The 21,743-nt window shown below is 44.6% G+C and overlaps 1 protein-coding gene across 1 annotated transcript; it reads left to right on the top strand.

The window, feature by feature from the left end:
• The first annotated feature begins 329 nt into the window (after window positions 1–329).
• LOC126046651 (opsin-5-like) lies at window positions 330–21,743 on the top strand. Its single transcript, XM_049819343.1, has 5 exons — window positions 330–363; window positions 15,766–16,043; window positions 19,305–19,598; window positions 20,198–20,529; window positions 21,341–21,743. The coding sequence occupies exons 2-5, from the start codon at window positions 15,971–15,973 to the stop codon at window positions 21,686–21,688; spliced, it is 1,047 nt and encodes a 348-aa protein (XP_049675300.1). The 5' UTR covers window positions 330–363; window positions 15,766–15,970; the 3' UTR covers window positions 21,689–21,743.

Raw genomic sequence — 21,743 nt, forward strand, 5'->3', positions numbered from 1 at the left:
GTACACAGACAACTTTACTTTGAAATGAAATTGTTACTTCAAAGCTTATTTTGGGCTCTTTTTATCTCTGTATTAGTTCATTATCTCCTGACATAACAGTTCTAGTGGTCCAGGATATGGCACACCTCATCACACTGTATCCTGTCAGGATATGGTCCAGGTAAGGATGTTATTACTGGGCAACCAAGTGGGCAGTTTTCAGCAGATGGGATTCAACTACAATTACCTAATTTTAGATATCTTCTTTGTGTAGTGACAACATTGGAGCTGGTGGGCAAATTCCCGGTTTGGAGAGGGATTTTCTACAGTCAACAGAGCCTTGAGTGTAGTCCAAGTCAGTCTACAGTAGATACCTACATTTAGGTAGGTGAACAGCTTTCCAGTCTCTGTTGCCTGTATTGACTAGTTCTCCAGTAAGTATAATGGGAGCCTAGACTCTGTTGTAGACATGTACATTTAGATTTGCATTTGGTGCTGAATTTCACCCTATACTGTTCACCAGTGGCATGAGAGCTCTCTGAGAACAAAGTAATGGCAATAATTTGAATAATTTTAATATTCTTGTCTTTGGAATATACCTGAGACCATTTTGGACCTGTCATCTAGAACATGTAACCAGAGCAGGGTACATCAAAGGCTAGCTTGTCACTTAAAAACCTTGGTGTGTTTTTAAGCTGTTAATATAAAATCCTACTGAGACAAAGCTCTGTAATTCATGCAAGACAACGCAAAGCTGACTGGGTTTACTGAACCTGTCTCCACTAGGATCTTGTATTGACTTAGCTGTTTGATTTAGCAATCAGATATAAAAACACAACATTTTTGAAGCTTGTCTAATGAAGATGCTTGGAGTGAAATTCTTCTGACCACATGTCAATGTCTGAATCTGAGAAAATTACCTCAGGCTCCCTCTATTGTCAATGGGAAGAAACAGGCATTTAGAGTGTGAGTCATTGACCTATTTTAGATGTCCATTTTGGAGTGATGAGTTGCAGATGAAATGCTGACTTCTCTCCATTGAGTACCAGAGAAGCAGAGGGTGATTAGCTTAGATGTAGATGTCTAATGGGATAGATGAATTCATCCCATCCCCACTTCAGAGTACAATGAGGACATGCTTTGCCTTATCAGCAGCAAATAGCTTTATCACCCAACAAACACCATGGCTGATATGGGATCTGTCCCAAGATTAATCTGCGTGGGGATGAGAACAGCCACTGGAATTGGAGCTCAACTTCTATTCGAGAATGATTCACAGCCCACTGAGGTCAATGGGAATCTTTCCACTGGCTTAAGTGGGATTTGCAAACCCTGGGGTTTCAGCATACATTAATTTAGCAGCTGGGTGCCACAATTTAAGATAAAATTATTCTTCTGGTTTTTATTATTAGTGTTTTGCCAAAGGTCACTGTTCTTGCAGCAGAGCTGGAAGAACAAAGTGAGTCGTAGACTAATATGGGGGCTCACTCAGTTGTCAAGGCTGTGTATTTGCTACCCTGTTAGTATACATTAGCACAGCAATCCTTCCCTTAGAACCTGAGTCTCCTCTGATTTGGTCGATACAGCCCACAGCCTTCATTATCACAGCAATCAATACTTAATCCCTTTGTCCATCTAATCCAAGGTTGCCACAGGTCTGTGGTTTACAAAGAACAGTTATTTCCCCATCCAATCCGAGTGTTAACCGGCTTCCTCAAAAAGCCCCAGCAGTCTGGTGAGCTGGCTCACCAGAGACAGGAGTAAGTTAGGGAGTCTATTTTAAACTGATTACATAGGTTCTTGTTAGGATCTGTGAAGGGCGGGTCACCTCCAGCTGAGGGGAGGTGGGATGATGTTTCATATGGAGCGTCCCTGTCTCTGACTGTGCTCTAAGGGGTGCCTGTGGGCAACTAACATTTACAGAGCTGTAAACAGAATGCGAATCCATCAATAACTGTTTCCCTGACATACAATCTCTATCCTTTTATCATTTGACCATCCTGAAGCCTACATCACAGTAGTAACTGGTGGATTAAGCAAACTACCTCTGGTGATGAGGGGACTGAAAGTACCTTTGATAAGAATTCGAGGTACACAAAACTTTTGGGATAAAACTGCATGTTCTTCCTCTCTGCCAAACAGGCAGAGATGTTGCTTATATGAGGGAGAAATGATAATACGTTATTGAACTGTAATACTGAAGCTGGAAACTTCATTCATTAACAATAAGTAACATGAAAGGACATTGTAGCTTTTGGGGCAAGTGAAGACTTTGGAGAGAAAATATGAGGGTTTAAGGATTTGTCTTACTTTTGTGGCATTGTGGGTGCTTTTGCAATAGTTATACTTTTACTCATGCCACTGCTCCAATCTTCCTTTTCAGTTTCTGGGAAAGATTACTCTTTTGTGCCTGGAGAATGCCTCAGAGAACATGCTATTGTCTTACTAGCAGAGCCTTACAGGTACCAAGAATTTTCTGCAACAACAAAGTGGCAGACCCATGTTCCCCCTGTTGTCCAGGTCAGTGTGATATGACTTTCACAGTCAAACTGGGATCATTCAAATACTAATAACATCATTGTCCTAATCAAGTTTCTACAGGAAGACACTGGTAATGTAAAACCTTTGAGAAAATAATACTAAAGTTGGATGGCTAGAAGACTTTTTAATTTTAAATAGCAGGCAGGATTCATGGCTGTTGCATGGTCTGCAGAATTTCAGATTTTGGTAGTAAAAGAAACAAGGAGAATAGACACAAAGTTTAAAGCCTTAACTCAAGATTCAAGACACCTAGTTTCCAGTTCATCCTTTCCTATAGGTTTCTTGTGTTGCCTAGAATAAGTCTGTCAGGACAGGATTCAGCTCAACCAAATCTAGCCACCTCAAACCAGGTGGCTTGTTTAAGACAACTCTCTGGGCCCCCTGTAATGTCAACAGGCAATTCCAAATGGCAACTGATCTCATTCAGATAAGGTGTGTATTTCTCCACCAAGAGTGCCTGTCTTTCACCATTGACTCTAGAAGTCTGGATGACCAGCTTAAACTAGATCTCAAACTTTTAAATGGTTTAATTTAGCTGAAATGAATTCTGTTCTAATGTTAGGGTTATAAAATCCATTTGAGTACACGTGACAGACAGATTTTAATATATTCAGTTACAAGCCAATAAATAAGTTTTGTTTCTAATGCTAGGGTTGTAAAATCCATTTAAGTACATGTGACAGACAAATATTTTAGTATATTCAGTTACAGGCAAAAATAGATTAATATTGTCCTGTCAACTCCACACATTAAAGTGGTCACAAGTCAGTATCACAGAAACGATGAGTGAAAAAAGCATCATAATTATGGTTCTTTATTTACCTCATGGTTTTTGTGCCTGTTGATTTCATGCTGTCAGAGTTTTCTAAATAACCGTAATGGATAAAGATGGCCTAGAATTTTCCCTTCTGAATGAATACAGAGATTCTCTCCTAATGAGGAAATGGAGTCTACAAACAAACAAACAAACATGTTTGCAACACAGACTGAATAGAAAATGCTCCTGGGGAAGGATTCACCAAGTGACAAGCATCTCTACTTCCAGATAAGACAAAGTGTGCCATGGGAACCTTTGCCCCCATGTGCTGATGTGAGTTCAACAAGACCCCAACAACAAGCCCCTTTTGCCCCCAAGCTCTGTGCTTATGTGAGGAAAACAAGCCATCAACTGTGCTCTGAGCAGCCGGGCAGGTGGCATAGCACAGCTCGGATCTACCTGCCTGAACCTTCTTCCCTCCCAACACAGGAGGGAAACTGCCCAGCAGGAATGGTCCCTGGCACACCGGTACCCTTTGAATTGTGTCCAGACATTGCCTGGGAGAATGCCAGTTTGCACTGTCACGAAGTGTGCTGGTGGTTTAAAGAATATAAAGGAGAAGAAAGCTTTGTTGACATCCATAGTTTCATTTTTGGGGCATTAAGGCACAGAAAGATTTAATCACTTGCCGAAAAGCAGACAGAAAGACTGTGGCAAGGCAAGGAACTGAACCCAGCACTCCCCAGGGCCCTTGCCACAAGACTGGTGGGGTTTTTTTTCAAGGCTAGGTTCATCTCTGTTTTTTCAAGTGTAATTGAGTGCAGAAAGTATTCGCAGTTGCTGTTGCTGTTTTTAAACATGGTCTATTACAGAATAATCTGAACCAGTGTCTTAAAAGAGAGACAATATTTTTTCCAACATACAGAAGATTACCGAAGCAGCAGAGGAATTTGTGTCATACCTATCTAGAGATGGAGAAGGCTGCAGTGATGCATAGGTTTTCTGAGGCCGTTTGTCTTACTAGATTTTCACTGTAGAGTGGCCCTTGGAAGGTAATCAGAGGGATAACACAATATTAGCAAAGCATAGCTAAGCACTGTTTAAACATGGAGGAAATCACTGAAGGTTTCTCTGTGCAAATACAGGGAATATCCATTAAATATTTAACTTACCTCCTGATCCCATTTTTTTTTTCCTGTCAAGTATCAAGAGCAATGAGCAGAGCACCTGACTGCAAGTCAATAACACTTGTGGGAATTATTTTTCGCAACTTAGATGATCTCTTACATCCCTGCAAAGGGCATTTCACACCACTGCAAAGTGGGAGTGAAGTGCCAGGAAGTAAACCCTAAAGAACCTTCCAACACAGAGATGTGGGATATGCTTTTTGAAAGCAACATGTAGCTGCAGCTCAGTTAACTTGGAAAAGTCAAGCAATTAAAAAGCTAGTGCCTAATATCTAATAATATCAAGAAAGTAGTACAGTAGTTTCTTTTCTTTGCCTCACAATCCTATTTTGTGCCATATTTACAGCCAGTTTGAAGCTTGGCAGTTTTGTATAGCGGGAATTAAACACTACTTGGCTTAAAGGGTCAAAAGGCCGTGGAAAGGAAGTCAAGACAGAATAGCTGTGACTTCTCTCACTCACATAAATATAATCTGAAGGCTGAAAAGGAGACCTGGACATGATTTCACAAATTTGATAAAGACCTTGAAAGTGACAGAGGATCCTGAAGTGAGGCTTCTGGTGCCATGCCTGCTGCTCAGGACCCTTAAACTCACTCAGCCAAGCAATACCTTTCACATGAAGTTAAGATCCAGGGAAGTTGTGTTAGCAGTGGGTTGTTGCATTAGCAGTTGCCAGGCGGGCAGCTATGCTGAATGCTGTCCTTAACAGGGTCATTTTAAAAGTACTGTTGGTGCCACCACAGCTTATTGTAGAGCAGAAGTTTTGTCTTCCAAGTTCTACCTAATAACAGATTTGTTACCATCAAGTCTATGTTGCACCTTTGTTCCCCAATCTTTCTGTCTTCTTTCTCCATTAAACATTGTGTTCCAGATTGAACAAGGAAACCTGTTCTTTTCTATCCAAGAGAAGCATCTTCATGAATTTCCACTCATATTTTCCAATATATTTTTACAAGATTCAGTCTCTCATCTATTTTTCTTTTCCAAGTCTCTCTAAATAATAAGTTGTAATCCTGGCATTTCTGAATTCTCAGCGTGGGTCCATTTAGAAATTAGTAAGAGTAAAATTAGCCAAATCCTAATATGAAAGAAAATTGGCCTCCTTCTTAAAACTATTGTTGTTGTATCACAATGGTGCTGAGAGGCACAAGCCAATAATGGCACTGCATTGTTACCAGACACCGAGAAGAAATAGTAGATCAGTCGGACCTTGAAAAATGTACAATCTCAGTGGATAAATCAGAGGCAGAAAGAGGAAGTAAGTGACTTGATGAGTGTCACGCAGTAGGCAACAGCAGAGCCAGAGCAGTACCATCGGGTTCATCTGTAGTGCCATAGGATTGCACCCTTGAACCCTGCTCCACTGTCTGTCTACACAAGCCATGCTTCCTTTGGTATCGCACCCCTGGTCTGCTGTATTCCTGCCTTTGTGGAGAAACTGGAAGAGGGAATAGGAGCGGGTGCGCCTTGGAGCTTCAGTCCTGCAGATAGTGTTTGTAAACCCAAACAGTGTCCAGAGACTCCATGCTGTCAACACAACTAGGTTGCACCATTTGGGTAAAGAATATCAGTATATACTTCAGCTCTGCCCTCAAAGATAGTAAAAATACCTTGATCTCTTGTCTCCCACTCTGGTAACCTTTCCTCTGACTACCCTTAAATAAATCTTAACAAGCTCCCCTCAAAACAAATCCCCCTTTCCCTCCTTCAGTGAAGCATGCAACAGCAACACAAGCAAGAAAGCAATCAATGGAATCGACCAGAGGCAGCACTGGGTGGGTTTTATTGTCCTCATGCCTGTGTTCAAAAGGGTCCTTTAATGCTTGCCATTCCATATGACCCTGCATGCCAAACAACCCCATTTATGGCCATCACCACCACAGCCTGTTTCGTCCTGTCTGAATTCTGCCAGATTCTAGTCCTGCTACCAAAGTTAAGGAACAAAGAGAAGGACCAGTTTTCATCTGTGCTGTTGGGGTGATACTACCTCTCAGCATGGTTCCGGATTTCCCAACAAAGTGGAGAGAATTGAGTTTTGTCATTCAAAAGAGGAAGGAGTGAGTCCAAACCAGCACTAGGTCATATGAAAAAGAGACAAAGAAGGAGAAGAGCTGGGACTAGTCTTAAAGCTGGGGAGACTCCTGAAGAGCTGGCCTTCCTGCTCCGAGTGCTGCTAGAGGGATCTGGACAGGTATGGTCCCAACCCTGCACACTGTGATCCCTTTCTGGGGTCTGACTCCTAGTGGCATGATTCCTATTTTCCTGCTTCCAGGACACTTCTGAGCTTCAGATCACAGGCAGTCAAATCTTTGTTGCCACCATGCTACAGTTACACAGAACTAGAGTCTTAAGTGATTCAGTCTGTTCACCGGCTTTTTGGTGTGTACAGTGGCTGCAATGCATTGCTGCCCAGTTCATCCTTCTCTTTAGCCATGCTCCTGCATGCAGTTTGCCTAGAGATGTGCAGAGGATGATGATACAGAGCTACTGCACAGGAATATTCTTGTGATGGTAGAGTTCTGAGTGGTCCATTCTTCAGATTGTATGATTTTTTCCCATGGTCTGAATGACACAGAGGAACTGTGAATAAATGGAGAACAGGACCAAAATGAAAAGGAAAATTCAGTGGAGCTTGCTACTACAACCTACTGTCAATAAATGGTTGAAAAATTTCTTAAGCTGCAAGCAAGTGACCCCTCATGATTATTTGTGCAATATCCAGCATAACAGGACATTAATTTGTCTTTGAAACCTTGAAGTGAGAGGATTGGTGCTGTTCATACTATTAGTAAACTGAGGTCTAGGAACACTGTCACCGTATTAAATATGAGCAGGTTTGCATTATCAAGTTCCACACCATGGGCAATATATTTTATTCTTCTCTTTTCCTGGCATAATAGTAGTTTTCATTTTATGTTAGCACCTTTGGTGCCATTTCCTTTCCACTCACAGTGTATTAGTGTCTGTCTTCTCACACCTTTGAAAGAAATAGTTATAATATGCTTCATATTTGCATGTTGAATTAACCTTTTCATATCTCATTACCATCTTTCCCTTCCCACCTCATGCTATGTTTCTGCTTTGTCTTGTTTTCATATTCTCAAATTAGTGCCTTTCATTTCATATTTGGGAACTATGAAAAAAATTTTTTAAAAAACTATCCCTGAGTGGGCAGCCTATTGCCCAGTTGAAAAGAGCTGGTTTGCATGTCAGGGACGCGACACATCTTTACTCCATGTGTGCCTTTCCTCACATCTTGTCCTCTCCTTTTCAGAAATGCAGAAAGAGTATCAAGGGCTACCAGCTACAAACAAATGATGACATTGTTGTTTAATAAATGTGAGCTTCTGGCTTTAGTTCCATGATATACTTACTAGTCCTAGCGTGGAAGTTTTTTTTCCTCATATCTCAGTCACGGGTCATTCAGTTAGTCTTAAACTGCTATTTAGTCTCACCTCAAACTGCCAGTTTGAACAACTCTTAAAAGTGAAGAATAAATGTGATGAAAAATTCTTAAAATCATCTTTCGGTCCTGTGCGTACAAGATGGTCTTGGGTTTGGAGTCCATTTTCTGTTCTGAGGTGAAACACTCACTGGAATGACAGCTGCAACTCAGGTCCTCCTGGTGAGTCTCTAACTGCTACGGTGGAGAGCTGTACTCACTTTGACTGAGTTAACCAACAGCCAAATATTATATGTAAAAATGGTTTTAGTGAAAGAGCAAAATTTATTGATCCAAACTGGATTCTTCAAGGCGGCAGCTACCTTCAGTTACTGTAGAGGGAAGCTAAGGAGGTTAGTGTCCCTAGACCAAATTTAGACTTTGTAAATAACCCCTCAGACAATAACATGCAAGTCAGTGCAGACATCCAGAAGAAAACAATTTACAAATTACTATGCTTGAGGTTGCAAATACCAGCTTAAACAAGATTTGGTTGTTGAAAACATACAACTTCATGAGCAGACTCTGAGAATTCAACTTAAATGCTGATTCTGGTTTTCATAAATGGAGGTGAAAGCTAGAAGCTCAGCTAGAGGTCTCAGCTCAAAGATGAACTTCCAAAAGTAAGAAAGCAGAGTAGCCTAATAGTTAAATGGAAGGAAGTTGTAGGAATTCCTGGAGAATATGAAGTCATCCCCTCCAAGGAGTTTGAAAAAGGTGGCATTTGTTAATGAGAAGGCTTGAGTGTGCATCACAGCAGACTTGTTTTGAAGCAAGGAGAAGGCACCCAAAAGGGACTGTCCAAATAGACTGTTTGCAGTAGTTTGCTCAGCTTGAAATCTTGGAGACTTCGCAGAAGAGAGGATCTGGACAGAGCAGCGAGAGATAAACAGCGAGAGATAAACAGGAATAACAAAGCCATGCTCCTCTTTCTAAATGATATATGACTATTTTTGATAGACATGAATTCTGTGTAGATATGGACATAGCTCTCTCCAGATATCAGGAGATATCAATGATATTGATATATGGTACCAAACCAAACCCAATATTCTTGGCCCAAACAGCTCCAAACATTGAGGCAGTTTATCTCTGCAAAGTGAACTACCACATACTGCCAAACTGATAATTCAGACAATTCCCTTGTTCCTGCAGAATCAGCATACTCTGGGTGGTGTTTGTTTGGGGTTGGTTTTTTTTGGGGGGGGGGGGGGGTGGAAAGGAAGAATAAAGTTGTAGGACATTCTAACTTGGTAGCATCAAGTAATTACTAAACCCATATCCTGGTTTATGTCAACAATGGGAACTTGTTTTATATGTATGTATATATTTACATCAAATATGCATATATGGTTTCATGGTGAGTTCATTTTTTGTTCGAAGTTTCACATAACATTTCAGAAGTGAGTAGGTAGCAACTTTATTCTTCCATCTGCCTAATTTAAAGACAGCTTTCTTAAATTGAAGGGAAATTTCACAAAACAATTCAGAAATATGATCCCCCAAAACTGAGTCTGTTAAGATATATAAAATTTGTGTTTTGGTTGTAAACAGATAATCTAGATTGATCTGACGTGCAGAAAGATAATGCTGGGTACAACTTGCTATTGTTAAACGACACATGAATAATGCACTGGATATGGGATCAGTCAACTCTTCTGGTTTTAATCATTTATTTTCTTTTCTTCTATTTCACAACTGAACTGTTGATGTAATCCTACCCCATGTGAATGCTAAGTTCAGGGTTTCACAATAAATGAAATGCCATCTAAACCAGCATGAAATATCCACACAGTGTAATCTAAGGTGCCCACAAAAGTTGGAAGAGGAGTAGGCTCCTGATGTAGTCAATGGGGTCTCCAGGGAATAATTACATTCTCAGCAAAATGTTTTAATCTTGCCTCTGGTTTCTCTTTGCTTGCCGGAAGAAATTTAGTATCTTATTTCAGTAGTGAGAGGATGGACCATGCAACAAGTGGGAAAGCAGGAGATCTGGCTTGGATTGGGTGACATCAGGCACCCTGAACTGAGCCCTCTGTCATGTTTTCACAAAGAAAGGCCAAAAAGAAACATTTGGTGAGCTAACTACGTAGCATAGGCCAGGAAACTTTCCAAAGAATTTTCCTTAATCAGAATTATGAGTTCTATTAGAGCACTAACAAGCCTTTAAAACAGTCACTTCTCATCTAATGACTGCACCTGGAGAATCTGTTTCTCAGCCAAATGTTTGCGCCCAGGGTGAGAGCAAAATCCATGGGTAACATCTATGCCAGGGAACTGAACAGTGTCACTTTGTCTTCAAAACTGATGTCTTCAAACCTTATTGCCTACTGGGAATGGTCCCGAGCCCATGCTAGCTGACCTGTGCCTGGGAATGACCTACGACAGTGGTAGTTGGCCCAGACCAAAGCAGTGCTGGCAACTGTTCTGGGAATTTAACAAGGTGAACAGTTGAATTGCAGCATCTTTGTGGTTATCTGGCATTGTTTAATTTACCAATATTATGGTTTTGTGTGCACTATACTGGATTAATTGTCAGAATGCAGCAATCTTCTACTTTCTGTCACAAGATTTACTGTGTCTTTTGCTGACTCTAGCACATGTTTCTGCCCCAAATTGGGATCAAATGGTAACCTCTCTTTCTTGACCAGACCAGACTGATTTGATCAAGCTATTTAAGACTCTCATTACTAGGCATATTCTTGAGACATCATATCTGTCCTTTTTTAGCCTTTTCTGATAGAAGAACTTCCTTTTTTGTCTTATCTGGTCAGATTTTTCAGGCCAGCAATTTCTGTCATTGAATTAGAGTTTTATAAGCTCTGGAATCATAGAATCATAGAATCATAGAATGGTTTGCATTGGAAGGGACCTTTAAAGGTCATTTAATTCCAACCCCCTTGCCATGGGCAAGGACACCTTCTACTAGACCAGGTTGATCAAAGCCCCATCCAACCTGGCCTTGAACACTTCCAGGGATGGGGCATCCACAGCTTCTCTGGGCAATCTGTTCCTGTGCCTCACCACCCTCACAGGGAAGAGCTTCTTCCTTACATCTAATCTAAATTTACCCTCTTTCAGTTTAAAGCCAATACCTCTTGTCCTGTCACTACAGGCCCTTGTAAAAAGTCCCTTTCCAGCTTTCTTGTAGGCCCCCTTTAGGTACTGGAAGGCTGCTATAAAGTCTTTCTGGAGCCTTCTCTTCTCCAGGCTGAACAACCCCAACTCTCTCAGCCCGTCCTTATAGGAGAGGTGTTCCAGTCCTCTGATCATCTTCCTGGCCCTCCTCTGGACTTGCTCCAACAGGTCCATGTCCTTCTTATGCTGTGAGGCTCCAGAGCTGAACACAGAACTCCAGGTGGGGTCTCACACGAGTGGAGTAGAGGGGGAGAATGCCCTCCCTTGACCTGCTGGTCATGCTTCTTTTGATGCCCAGGACACGGTTGGCTTTCTGCTCTCCAAAGGCACATTGCCAGGTCATGTTTTGCTTGTCGTCAACTGACACCCCCAAGTCCTTCTCCTCAGGGCTGCTCTCAATCTCTTCATCTCCCAGCCTTTATTTATGCTTGGGATTGCCCAGACCCATGTGCTGGACTTTGCACTTGGCCTTGTTGAACTTCCTGAGGTTCTCATGGGCCCATGTCTCAAGCCTGTCAAGGTCGCTCTGGGCGGCATCCCTTCCCTCCAGTGTGTCGACTGCACCACACGGCTTGGTGTCATCAGCAAACTTGCTGAGGGTGCACTCAATCCCACTGCCCATGTTGCCAACAAAGATGTTAAACAGCTCCGGTCCCAATACCAACCCCTCAGAAACACCACTTGTCACTGGTCACCACTCAGACATCGAGCTGTCGACCATAACTCTTTCAGTGCAACCATGCAGACAATTCCTTGTCCAAGTGGTCTATCCATCAAATCCATTTCTCTCCAATTTAGAGACAAGGATGTTGTGCAGGACAGTGTAAAATGCTTTGCACAAGTCCAGGTAGATGACGTCAGTTGCTCTTCCCTTATCCACCAATGCTGTAACCCCATTGTAGAAGGCCACGACATTTGTCGGGCACGATTTGCCCTTAAAGCCATGTTGGCTGTCACCAATTACGTCTTTATTTTCCATGTGCCCTAGCATAGTTTCCAGAAGGATCTGCTCCATGATCTTGCCAGGCACAGAGGTGAGACTGACTGGCCTGTAGTTCCCCAGGTCTTTTTTCCCCTTTTTAAAAATGAGGGTTATGTTTCCTCTTTTCCAGTCAGTGGGAACTTCCCTGGACTGCCATGACTTTTCAAATATGATGGCTTAGCCACTTCATCTGCCAGTTCTCTCAGGACCTGCAGATGCATCTCATCAGGTCCCATGGACTTGTGCACCTTCAGGTTCCTTAGATGGACTTGAACCTGATCTTCTCCTACAGTGGGCAGTTCTTCATTCTCCCAGTTCCTGCCTTTGCCTTCTGTGGCTTGGGTGGTGTGGCTGGAGCACTTGCTGGTGAAGAGTGAGGCAAAAAGTTGTTGAGTACCTCAACCTTCTCCATATCCTGGGTAACCAGGTCTCCTGTTTCCTTCCAGAGAGGGCACAAATTTTCCCTAGTCTTCCTTTTATCACTGACATATCTATAGAAGCTTTTCTTGTTGCCTTTGATGTCCCTAGCCAGATTTAATTCTATCAGGGCTTTAGCTTTCCTCACCTGATCCCTGGCTGCTCAGACAATTTCTCTGTATTCCTCCCAGGCTACCTGACCTTGCTTCCACCCTCTGTGAGCTTCCTTTTTGTGTTTGAGTTTGTCCAGGAGCTCCTTGTTCATCCACGCAGGCCTCCTGGCATTTTGGTTTCCTCTATTGTTGGGATGCATTGCTCCTAAGTTTGGGCAATATTCCTTGAATATTAACCAGCTTTCTTGGGCCCCTCTTTGGTCCAGGGCTTTATCCCATGGTACTCTACCAAGCAGATCCCTGAAGAGGCCAAAGTCTGCTCTCTCGAAGTCCAGGGTAGCGAGCTTGCTGTGCATCCTCCTCGCTGCCCTAAGGATCTTGAACTCCACTGTTTCATGGTCACCGCAGCCAAGGCTGCCCTTGAGCTTCACATTCCCCACCAGCCCCTCCTTGTTGGTGAGAACAGGGTCCAGCATAGCATCTCTCCTTGTTGGCTCCTCCATCTCTTGGAGAAGGAAGTTATCATCATGAATGCATTCCAAGAACCTCCTGGATTGCTTATGCCCTGCTGTATTGTCCTTCCAACAGATATCAGGGTGGTTGAAGTCCCTCCTGAGGCCCAGGGCTTGTGAACATGGGGCTGCTCTTCTCTGTCTATAGAAGGCCTCACCTGCTCAGTCTTCCTGGCCAGGTGGCCTGTAGCAGACCCCCACTATAATGTCACCTGTCCCTGCCCTCCCTTTAATCCTGACCCATAAGCTCTCGGTTGGCTCCTCATCCATCCCCAGGCTTCATGCGCTCCACCTGATCATTGACACAGAGGGCGACACCCCCTCCTTGTCTCCCCTGCCTGTCCTTCCTAAAGAGCCTGTATCCTTCCATTCCAACATGCCAGTCATAGGAGACATCCCACCACATCTCTGTGATGCCGATAAGATCATAGCCCTGCAGCTGTGTGCACATTTCTAACTCCTCTTGTTTAGTCCCCATGCTACGTGCGTTTGCACGTATCTGACTGGAGAAGAGCTGGTGGACTGTTCCATCTCCTAGTACTTATTTATGCCATGAGTACATGCAGACCCCGTTGTGCTTCTGCTGATTTTGGAGCAACGTGGAATGGGTTGGGGGAATTTTTCAGAAACACTTGAGCTGACTATGCGTAAGCCAGCCTCAGTCAAGAAGTAGCTTAGCACAGGGAAGGGCTTTCTGAGGATGGGGATCATTAGGTTGTAGCATCTCTTGAAATCTCCATTCTGATAATACTATGAGCTACAGTGTCTGTTCTCTGATGGAAAAATCGACATTCCCTTTCTGCTCTCTCTGTGATATCTTGCCTACATTTAGTTCCTGGCAGCAGGACTTGGGAACTAGAGCACTGCTGTGGGCTAATGAAACTACCTAACTCTTAGTAGTGCTCAGTCTCTTCTAAAAATAAGATTTGTGTCTCTGAGAGCAGAATAAGTGCTGAATTTTGTTCTCTATTCAGTGCTGGAGGCAGATTTAGTAAGAACAAAACTCCTAACACCCAGCATGCTGACAGTGGGGAATCCTGACGTGGGGCCATGGTCCCAGATACAGGGATTTTGTTTCTCTGAAGTGACAACCATACCCTGCCCAGCACCTCTGTGAGATTGATTCACTTTGAAGCTACAGCTAGTGGTCAGTACTGAACTACCATTATTACCCCTGCATGTTTATTTATGTCATAGCTGTTCATTGTAAAATATATTAACAACTTTTGGAGCAAGGGCTCATTTCAGCATCATAAAGAGTCAGATACCATTTGTTTTCTCTCCCTCCAATCTTGTGACTTAGCTGTGGAGCAATCAAGCTTCAAGTGGAGAGGAAAGCACCTTTCTGTTATGGCATTTTCCTCACCCCAAGGCATCCATAAACTGCAGAATAAAACACTCTTGTGGGAAAAACATGTATTCAAGTCTCTGAAACCAGAGGAGAGAACTGGTTTCTCCATTTCATGGAGGATGGCTAAGCTTTTAGGAAAAATGCGCCCTGAGAAGGCTATGAGTGCTACTGAGCCCTGTGCTATATGTGGTATGTTGCATGTACTTTGTTGCTGAATTAAACTCCTCAAAGACTCCAGTGCAGGGATCCCTGGTGTATAAATCTCAGGCAGCTTCAGCAGGAACAAGCACAGAGACATGCAGCAAAGCTGAAGTGGCAGCATCTCTGTGCATGGCCAGTTTTGCTTTCTGGTGAAACTCAAAGCTTTTAAAGTCTCTCAGATTCCTAAGGATTTCAGAATTTAGGCTGTTACTGCTATACTTAAGCACCTAAATTCCACTAGATTGGACATGAGATGCCTATGTGCTCTTGAGGATCTTAAAATTCCCTATGTCTGAACAGAGTAAAATAGGCCAAGCAGAGAATGATGCTAATGCAACTTAGCATATCCAGGTACCAGAATTAAATAATTTAGGATAGACCAGCTCTTCAGTGTGCTGGCTGGGTGCTGCCTGGGCTAATTGCAACTACAGAGTTGTAAATTGCATGCACCAAATCAAGACCTGTGTATGTAAATCGCTAGACGAACCTATGCAAATCGCTAGATGTAACACATATTTGGAGCCTGGAGCAAAACTTAGCATTGTTTATAAAGACTGGGAGAGCATGATGATGATTTTAGGCTCAGATATTACAAGGAGAAGGTAAACTTGGATGTGAGGCATTGCTCTGGTTGCTTGCCAAATAAAAACACTGGAGTGTCAGTAGGGTGAACTGAGAGCTTGGTCCCGCTGTGGTGCTCTGCAGCTGTGCACACCGGACTGAGCATCCTCCAGTTCTGCCCTGGAGCAGCTCTGAAAGTCCTGCCTTCAGTGGTGTGACTTTGGCCCTTCTGAACCCCTCCAGCAAACAGCTTTCCTCTCATACTTCAACATAGAGATCCCCCTACCCCAACCTCGTATTTCCCGTACACAGCCATAAAGCTGGAAAACGAAACTCCCGACCTTCCTTCCCCTGCCTGATCCCTCAGCCTGGATTTATTTCCCAAGGCTGCTGATGGTTGAATGACAATTGTTTCTGCTCAGCGATGGCAGTCTGAGGGGATTTGCATTGTGAAGTTCCTTGACAAGCCAAAGGAGCGGAGCGGTGTGAGAGGAGGGGGTGGGTGGAGAGATGCTCTGCCAGCCAGGCAGGCGGGATCGCTCCGGCAGTGGCTCTGCTGAGAGCTTTCACTCTGAATCCCCAGGGAGGGAGCCTTTCTCTCACTCCAGGCTTCTCCCCCACCACACGAGAGGGACGGCGAGAGGAGAAAGCAGAAGGGTCCCTTCACGCCGGCAGCACCCAACTGTCCAGCTCGCATCCGCAGCAGGCAAACCATGAGGCAGAGTCTCTTTGCCCCTACAGTCACTTCGCCTTTGATTTAAAACTTTCACCCACTTCCAGAAGGGACAATGGAGGAGCAATACATTTCCAAACTCCACCCGGTAGTGGATTATGGAGCTGGAGTCTTTCTTCTGATCGTAGGTGAGTTCTGCCTTCACAGCCTGCTTGTTTGCTTCAAGCCCAGGAGCGGACACACCGGGGCTGCCCTCTGTGTGCTGTGGTCGGCACCGGCAGCTCCAATGGAAGCTGGAGGGAAATGGTAGAAAATCTGTTTCCACACAGGTTCCTGCTTATTGCCTTCGAGTCGGTTAGATGCCAGGATTAATCTCTGCTCTCAGATTTGCAATCTTTCGTATCGATGCTGAAGATTTGCCAGCATAAGTTTGCCTCTACGGCATCACAAGTATCCAAAATGAGTTGTCCGCCACTTATCCTGGCATCTCAGCCCTGTGAATTTTGAGAGATGAGGCAGCCCATTTCATGAGACTGCCCAGGGGAGAGCAACTTTGGGCTGCTCCTTGCGTGGGAGATGTTCATTATGCATGAAGAGCAGCTGTGTCTTGGTAGGATAAACTGGTATAAAACAGCAAAGGGTTTCCAAATAGCACTTTTGGGTTTTATAATGGCCTGTTTGCCCTGCTGAAGGCAGATTTACAATGAAATACAAGTCTGCTCCAGCTCAGCTTTAGCTAAGTGTTTTCTTCCTTGTCTGTTGCATGTACCCAGGTGATTTGTTTACTATCAGTGTTTACTATTTGTTTACTATCTGATTTGGAGAGGAGCTGAACTGGTTTAGGCGTGCAGTCCAACTGAATTTTGCTGAGATGCAAGTACCTTCTTCCCTTCAGCTCATTCGAAAACCCTGGCTGAGATACATTTAAGAAAGACAAGCATATATTTTTATGTGCTTTAATAGAGAGGCTTTGGGCAGCAAAGCTGGGCTTTAGCATCTCACATCTCACCCCTGTTCCTTCACGCTTTTCCCTGCACTGCACTGTGCTGTCCCCTCAGCTGTGCTGACAGCAGAGAGTACAACTCAGGGTGAGAAAAATCACTATCTGCAAAACAACGAAGAGTTTTTCTTTTAATCCAAGTCAGGATGCCAGCTCCTCTCTCATACAAATGTAAATATGTAGATACAGTTCAGGTAACGGGACGGGGCAGCAACAAAGGGCTGGAGGCTGGAGCTACCCTTGCTGATACTGCTCTTGTGCCACCATGCTACAGTCTCACACCTCTCCTAAAGAGCTTTTAGGCACCTAAGCTTCAGGCATAGCTTCCAGCACTGGATCAAGAGCGTCCTGTGGCAGCCAGGCTCACTACATTGCATAGGGAGTCTCAGAAACGTCCCATATATGAAGCAGTCAGCTTAATTGGAAACCTTGTTGTATTTATCCGTAGCTTTGCCACCCCACTGGGGGCTGCAGCAAGGCCTATTTGTCCCCTGAAATTATGTTTTCATTAGGAAACAACAAGGCCAGGGCACGGGCTGCAGCACTCACCACAAACCTCTGTGCTAGCTGACTACTAGCCCACTCTTGCACAGTTTTGTCCCGTGCCGGCCACAGGCGGTGGGATGGAGGGGAATAGCATCTCTCCAAGGAAAAGAGAGGGTGGGCTTGGATGTCCACTGCTGATGGTAAGACTAAACTTCCCTACCTCTTGCGTAGTGCTTAGGGCTCCCTCAGAAGAAAGTGAACTGGGTTCATTTTCCTCCTGATGTCCGAGGACGTCCCAGCCTGCGGCTGTCGTTTGGCAGGAGAGTGTTCTTCCCACCAAGCCACAGGTTGCTCTCTGTCAGCAAGCGGTCCCGTGCCAAGCCACCGTGGGCATCTCTGTGTGCAGACACACAATGCTTGAGAGCTCAGGGAACTCTTCAGACATATCCAGAGGTGCCAAGTGAATGCATGTGGTTAAAAAGTCAACGAAAGAGGGATGTGGGGTCTCAGATTTGTACCTCTGTTTCATTTAAGGCTTTCTCCTGACATCTCTGCCTATTCTTGGATTTATGCTACTGTATTTGTGTCATTTTGTTGCATGTGCCTTTATTAATTCCTCTGTGGGCACTTTATTACAGGGTATCTGCGAGCAAATGCAGCCTTCCTGCATTCACAGAGACAAGGGAACATGACAGAGTCTCTTCTGGTTTCCTTATTTCACTTCTGACTTTAGAGGACACCTTCTCAGGAAAACCTTTGATCAGAATGTAGCTCCAGCACAATGTTCACTTGAAAGAAAAGAGAAAATGAGTTGTTTGCCACATGTACTTTTGACACCGTTGTCATGAACGCTTTGAAGCCCTATGGCATATCTGAATAATGTATATCTGACGGGTTTTTTTGCAAAGTAATCTCTGGTCTGTTGCATGCCTCTGGCTAAACAATTTCTATGGTCTGTCTCACTGCGCTCAGAGACCACCAGAACAGTGTGGGTGTCTGAACTGCGGCACATAGTCATTCTCAGCCGCTTGACCAGCGAGGACCCTGAGCTGCCCAGCCAGCACATGTCGACTATCAAGGCAGCTCAGAGTCCAGGAGGCTTGTGCTGGGGCTCCAGTGGAAGAGACGTTGCAAAGAGGGACGGTTTTGGGATGTGGGGGGCATCAGATGGGAGGAGGGGACAAGCAGACAGGACAGCTGGAGTTCTTCAGCAGGAAGGAGAAGTACGCAGGGATATTACCAGGGAAAAATGAAGGTGGATAGGTCCATTTTACTTGATAGTGTGTTGTGCCAGATACCGTAAAAGAGTGGAGCTGTTCACATGAGATACGAGCTGTAAGGGAATAGGTGGGATATAGTGCCTGGAGAGGGGGGTGTGACATGGAAATGAACAGCTATAGTGTGGTGATATGAAGGGGCAAGATACGGTCTACTATTCATATGACAAAATTTCCCCCAGTCGGTAAGGCAGGCCAGCACTACAGGAGGCTGTGGACAGAAAACCGACGTGCTCTTTGCTCTAGCAGGTCCGTAGTGGAAACACAGCCTGACTGGGATATCCCTGTCTAGCAGGGAGGCAGGAATTGAAACCCAAAAGCTGGCTGAAGCAAAAGAGTGGATGCTGTGGTGAGGATGCTGAGCTGTGTAGCAGCTCTCAGAAATGCCATCCAGGTGGCATGTCCTATCTGCTATCTAAGAGAACACATTTCCTCGCCACGAGCTGAAGAACAAGGTTTCGCAGCACAGCGTGGCAGATACATGCCCGCGTGTTTTCAAAGCATCAGCACAGCACTGTGTTGGCCTGGGAGGTGCTGAACACTGGCTTTTCTCCCAGTCTGTCCTGTCTTCTAGACTTTAGTCCCAGGCTAAGGACCAGCATTTTTCACATCCTTTGTATAGATAAGCATTTCACAGGTGTGCTGACCAGGGGATATTAATGGCTGTGCTGATTCTTCTCTTTCAGCCATCCTGACAATCCTTGGAAATTCAGCCGTCCTTGCTACAGCTGTGAAACGCTCTTCCCTCCTGAAGTCACCGGAGCTGCTTACAGTCAACTTGGCAGTAGCAGACATTGGAATGGCACTCAGCATGTACCCGCTGGCCATTGCATCCGCCTGGAACCACGCTTGGCTGGGAGGAGATGCGTCCTGCATATATTATGCCCTGATGGGTTTCCTTTTTGGTGTCTGCAGCATGATGACCCTGTGTGCCATGGCCGTGATTCGATTCCTTGTTACCAATTCATCCAAGTCTAACAGTAAGTAATTACATTTCTGGTAACCTTGTAGTGGTGCATTTGGGCTATTATGTTCAGAGAGGTACTTTGCTGAATGGGGCATGGAGTATTAGTTCAGTAACTGTAGGAATAAGACTCAGCTTTTAGTCCAATATCAAACCCTAATGTTCCTAGAAGGATCTGATTAAATTCCTTATTAAACGATGAGGTTTCTCACTTCTCAGTAATACCAAGTGAAAATACCTGAGAGTGGAGAGCTGTTTTGCTGGACCAGACTGTCTTTTCTTCCTATTTATATGCAAGCAGACACACTGGAATTTGAGAGGAAGGAGTATTCTCCTGGCATTCCTGGGCTGGAAGCATGGTACATTTGGGGTCAGCTTGACCTTCTAAAGCTCCCTGACTTCCTAAACTTTAGATCAGTACTGAGGGCTGCACTCAGGTCTCACCCAATCCATGGGCACTCTCTGTTATGTTTTTCAAGGAGACCAAAGGTTAGCAAACTGCCTCAGCAGCCCAGGCATATTTGTAGCCACCATCCTTCTGTTAGAGAAGTTATGGCAAAAACCGTGTGGCTGAGATGAGATCCATTATATGCTTGCTCTTCCCCTTTCTTGCAGGTAACAAAATCCCCAAGAACACTGTTCGCATCTTGATTACTTTCATCTGGCTCTACTCCTTGCTCTGGGCCATTCTGCCCTTGGTAGGCTGGGGTTACTACGGCCCTGAGCCATTTGGCATCTCTTGTACAATAGCCTGGAGCAAGTTCCACAACTCCTCCAATGGCTTTTCATTCATCCTGAGCATGTTCCTCCTGTGCACGGTCCTGCCTGCACTGACCATCGTTGCCTGTTACTTGGGAATCGCCTGGAAGGTTCATAAAGCGTACCAAGAGATCCAGAATATTGACAGGATCCCTAACGCAGCTAAACTGGAGAAGAAGCTGACATTGGTGAGTTATCCCAGCCATGAGGAGAGTCTGCAATAATCAGGAGCTTGCAGAGAACTGGCTCTGCTCATGCATGGCTCATGATGACCCTTCATTGCTTTTGTCTAATATTGACCAAAGATGGAGATGTGGTTTGAGTCTCACCCTCTGCCCTCCTCAGAGGAGCAGGGGGCTCCTGGTATATTTGTCATTTCAGTAGCTTGATCAGGATAATGTATTGTAGGTACAATGCAGCTTGTTAAATCTTTAGGCAGTTGCATCCCAGATTTTCGTGGACATATAGATTTCCAGTCATGCTGGCACAGCTGTTGAATCCTTTCATGTTGTAGCTGGGGTGGAGGTCTTGTTCTGTCATCCTAGGTATTTTTAATTGACTGAGTGGCTATTCTGAGTGAGAGCTACACAGAAATTCTGTATGGAAACAGGATTTTTTAATTTAACCTTTTTTCAAATAAGCACTTCAGCTGGTCATTTCTTGTGGAAAAGCAGAATTGACCCAAGCTTTCTAGAAGCCAGTCTACTGATAGGCTATGCTGTCTGGTTGGGCTGTGTCTCCCATGACATATCGCAGCCAGGGTCAGGGAAGGAGATGAAAACAACTGCCCTATAAGAAACCCACAGTGTAGATCTGCTAGGGGGGGAATAACAGCATATATGCACTGTCCAGTGTTACCTGTGCTCGTGTCACAACATAGCAAGCGTACAGTTTCAGGTATTTCAGCTGGTTCAGGTGTGGTTTCATCCACACACCACGTGCCCGAGTATCAGACGCTGTCAGTGCAAGCTGAGGACTGAAGCCCTGTTTCCCTTTCAGATGGCTGTGCTCATCTCGGTCGGGTTCCTGAGCTCCTGGACACCGTATGCAGCAGCCAGCTTCTGGTCCATATTTAACTCCAGCGATTCCCTACAGCCCATTGCGACGCTGCTGCCCTGTCTGTTTGCCAAATCTTCAACAGCGTATAACCCTTTTGTTTATTACATCTTCAGCAAAACTTTCCGTCGTGAAATTAAACAATTGCAGTGTTGCTGTGGCTGGCGAGTTCACTTCTTCAGCACCGACAACTCTGCTGAAAATCCTGTGTCAATGATGTGGAGTGGGAGAGACAACGTACGTCTCTCTTCAGCTGCAAAGGTGGAGAACCAGGGAGCTGCAACTCACTGAAACGCGGCAACGGTTTCACAACATAGGTTGAGACTTGGGCTCGCTCATGGGTCCA

Source organism: Accipiter gentilis, chromosome 16 (assembly GCF_929443795.1).
Source record: "Accipiter gentilis chromosome 16, bAccGen1.1, whole genome shotgun sequence".
Classification (NCBI taxonomy): domain Eukaryota; kingdom Metazoa; phylum Chordata; class Aves; order Accipitriformes; family Accipitridae; genus Astur; species Astur gentilis.

Bases quoted from the DNA above. Each gene is read 5' to 3' on its own strand.
- LOC126046651 (XM_049819343.1), top strand. From the start codon at position 15,971: ATGGAGGAGCAATACATTTCCAAACTCCACCCGGTAGTGGATTATGGA. The intron at 16,044-19,304 runs GTGAGTTCTGCC...CTTCTCTTTCAG, and splicing joins AGTCTTTCTTCTGATCGTAG to CCATCCTGACAATCCTTGGA. The intron at 19,599-20,197 runs GTAAGTAATTAC...CCTTTCTTGCAG, and splicing joins CAATTCATCCAAGTCTAACA to GTAACAAAATCCCCAAGAAC.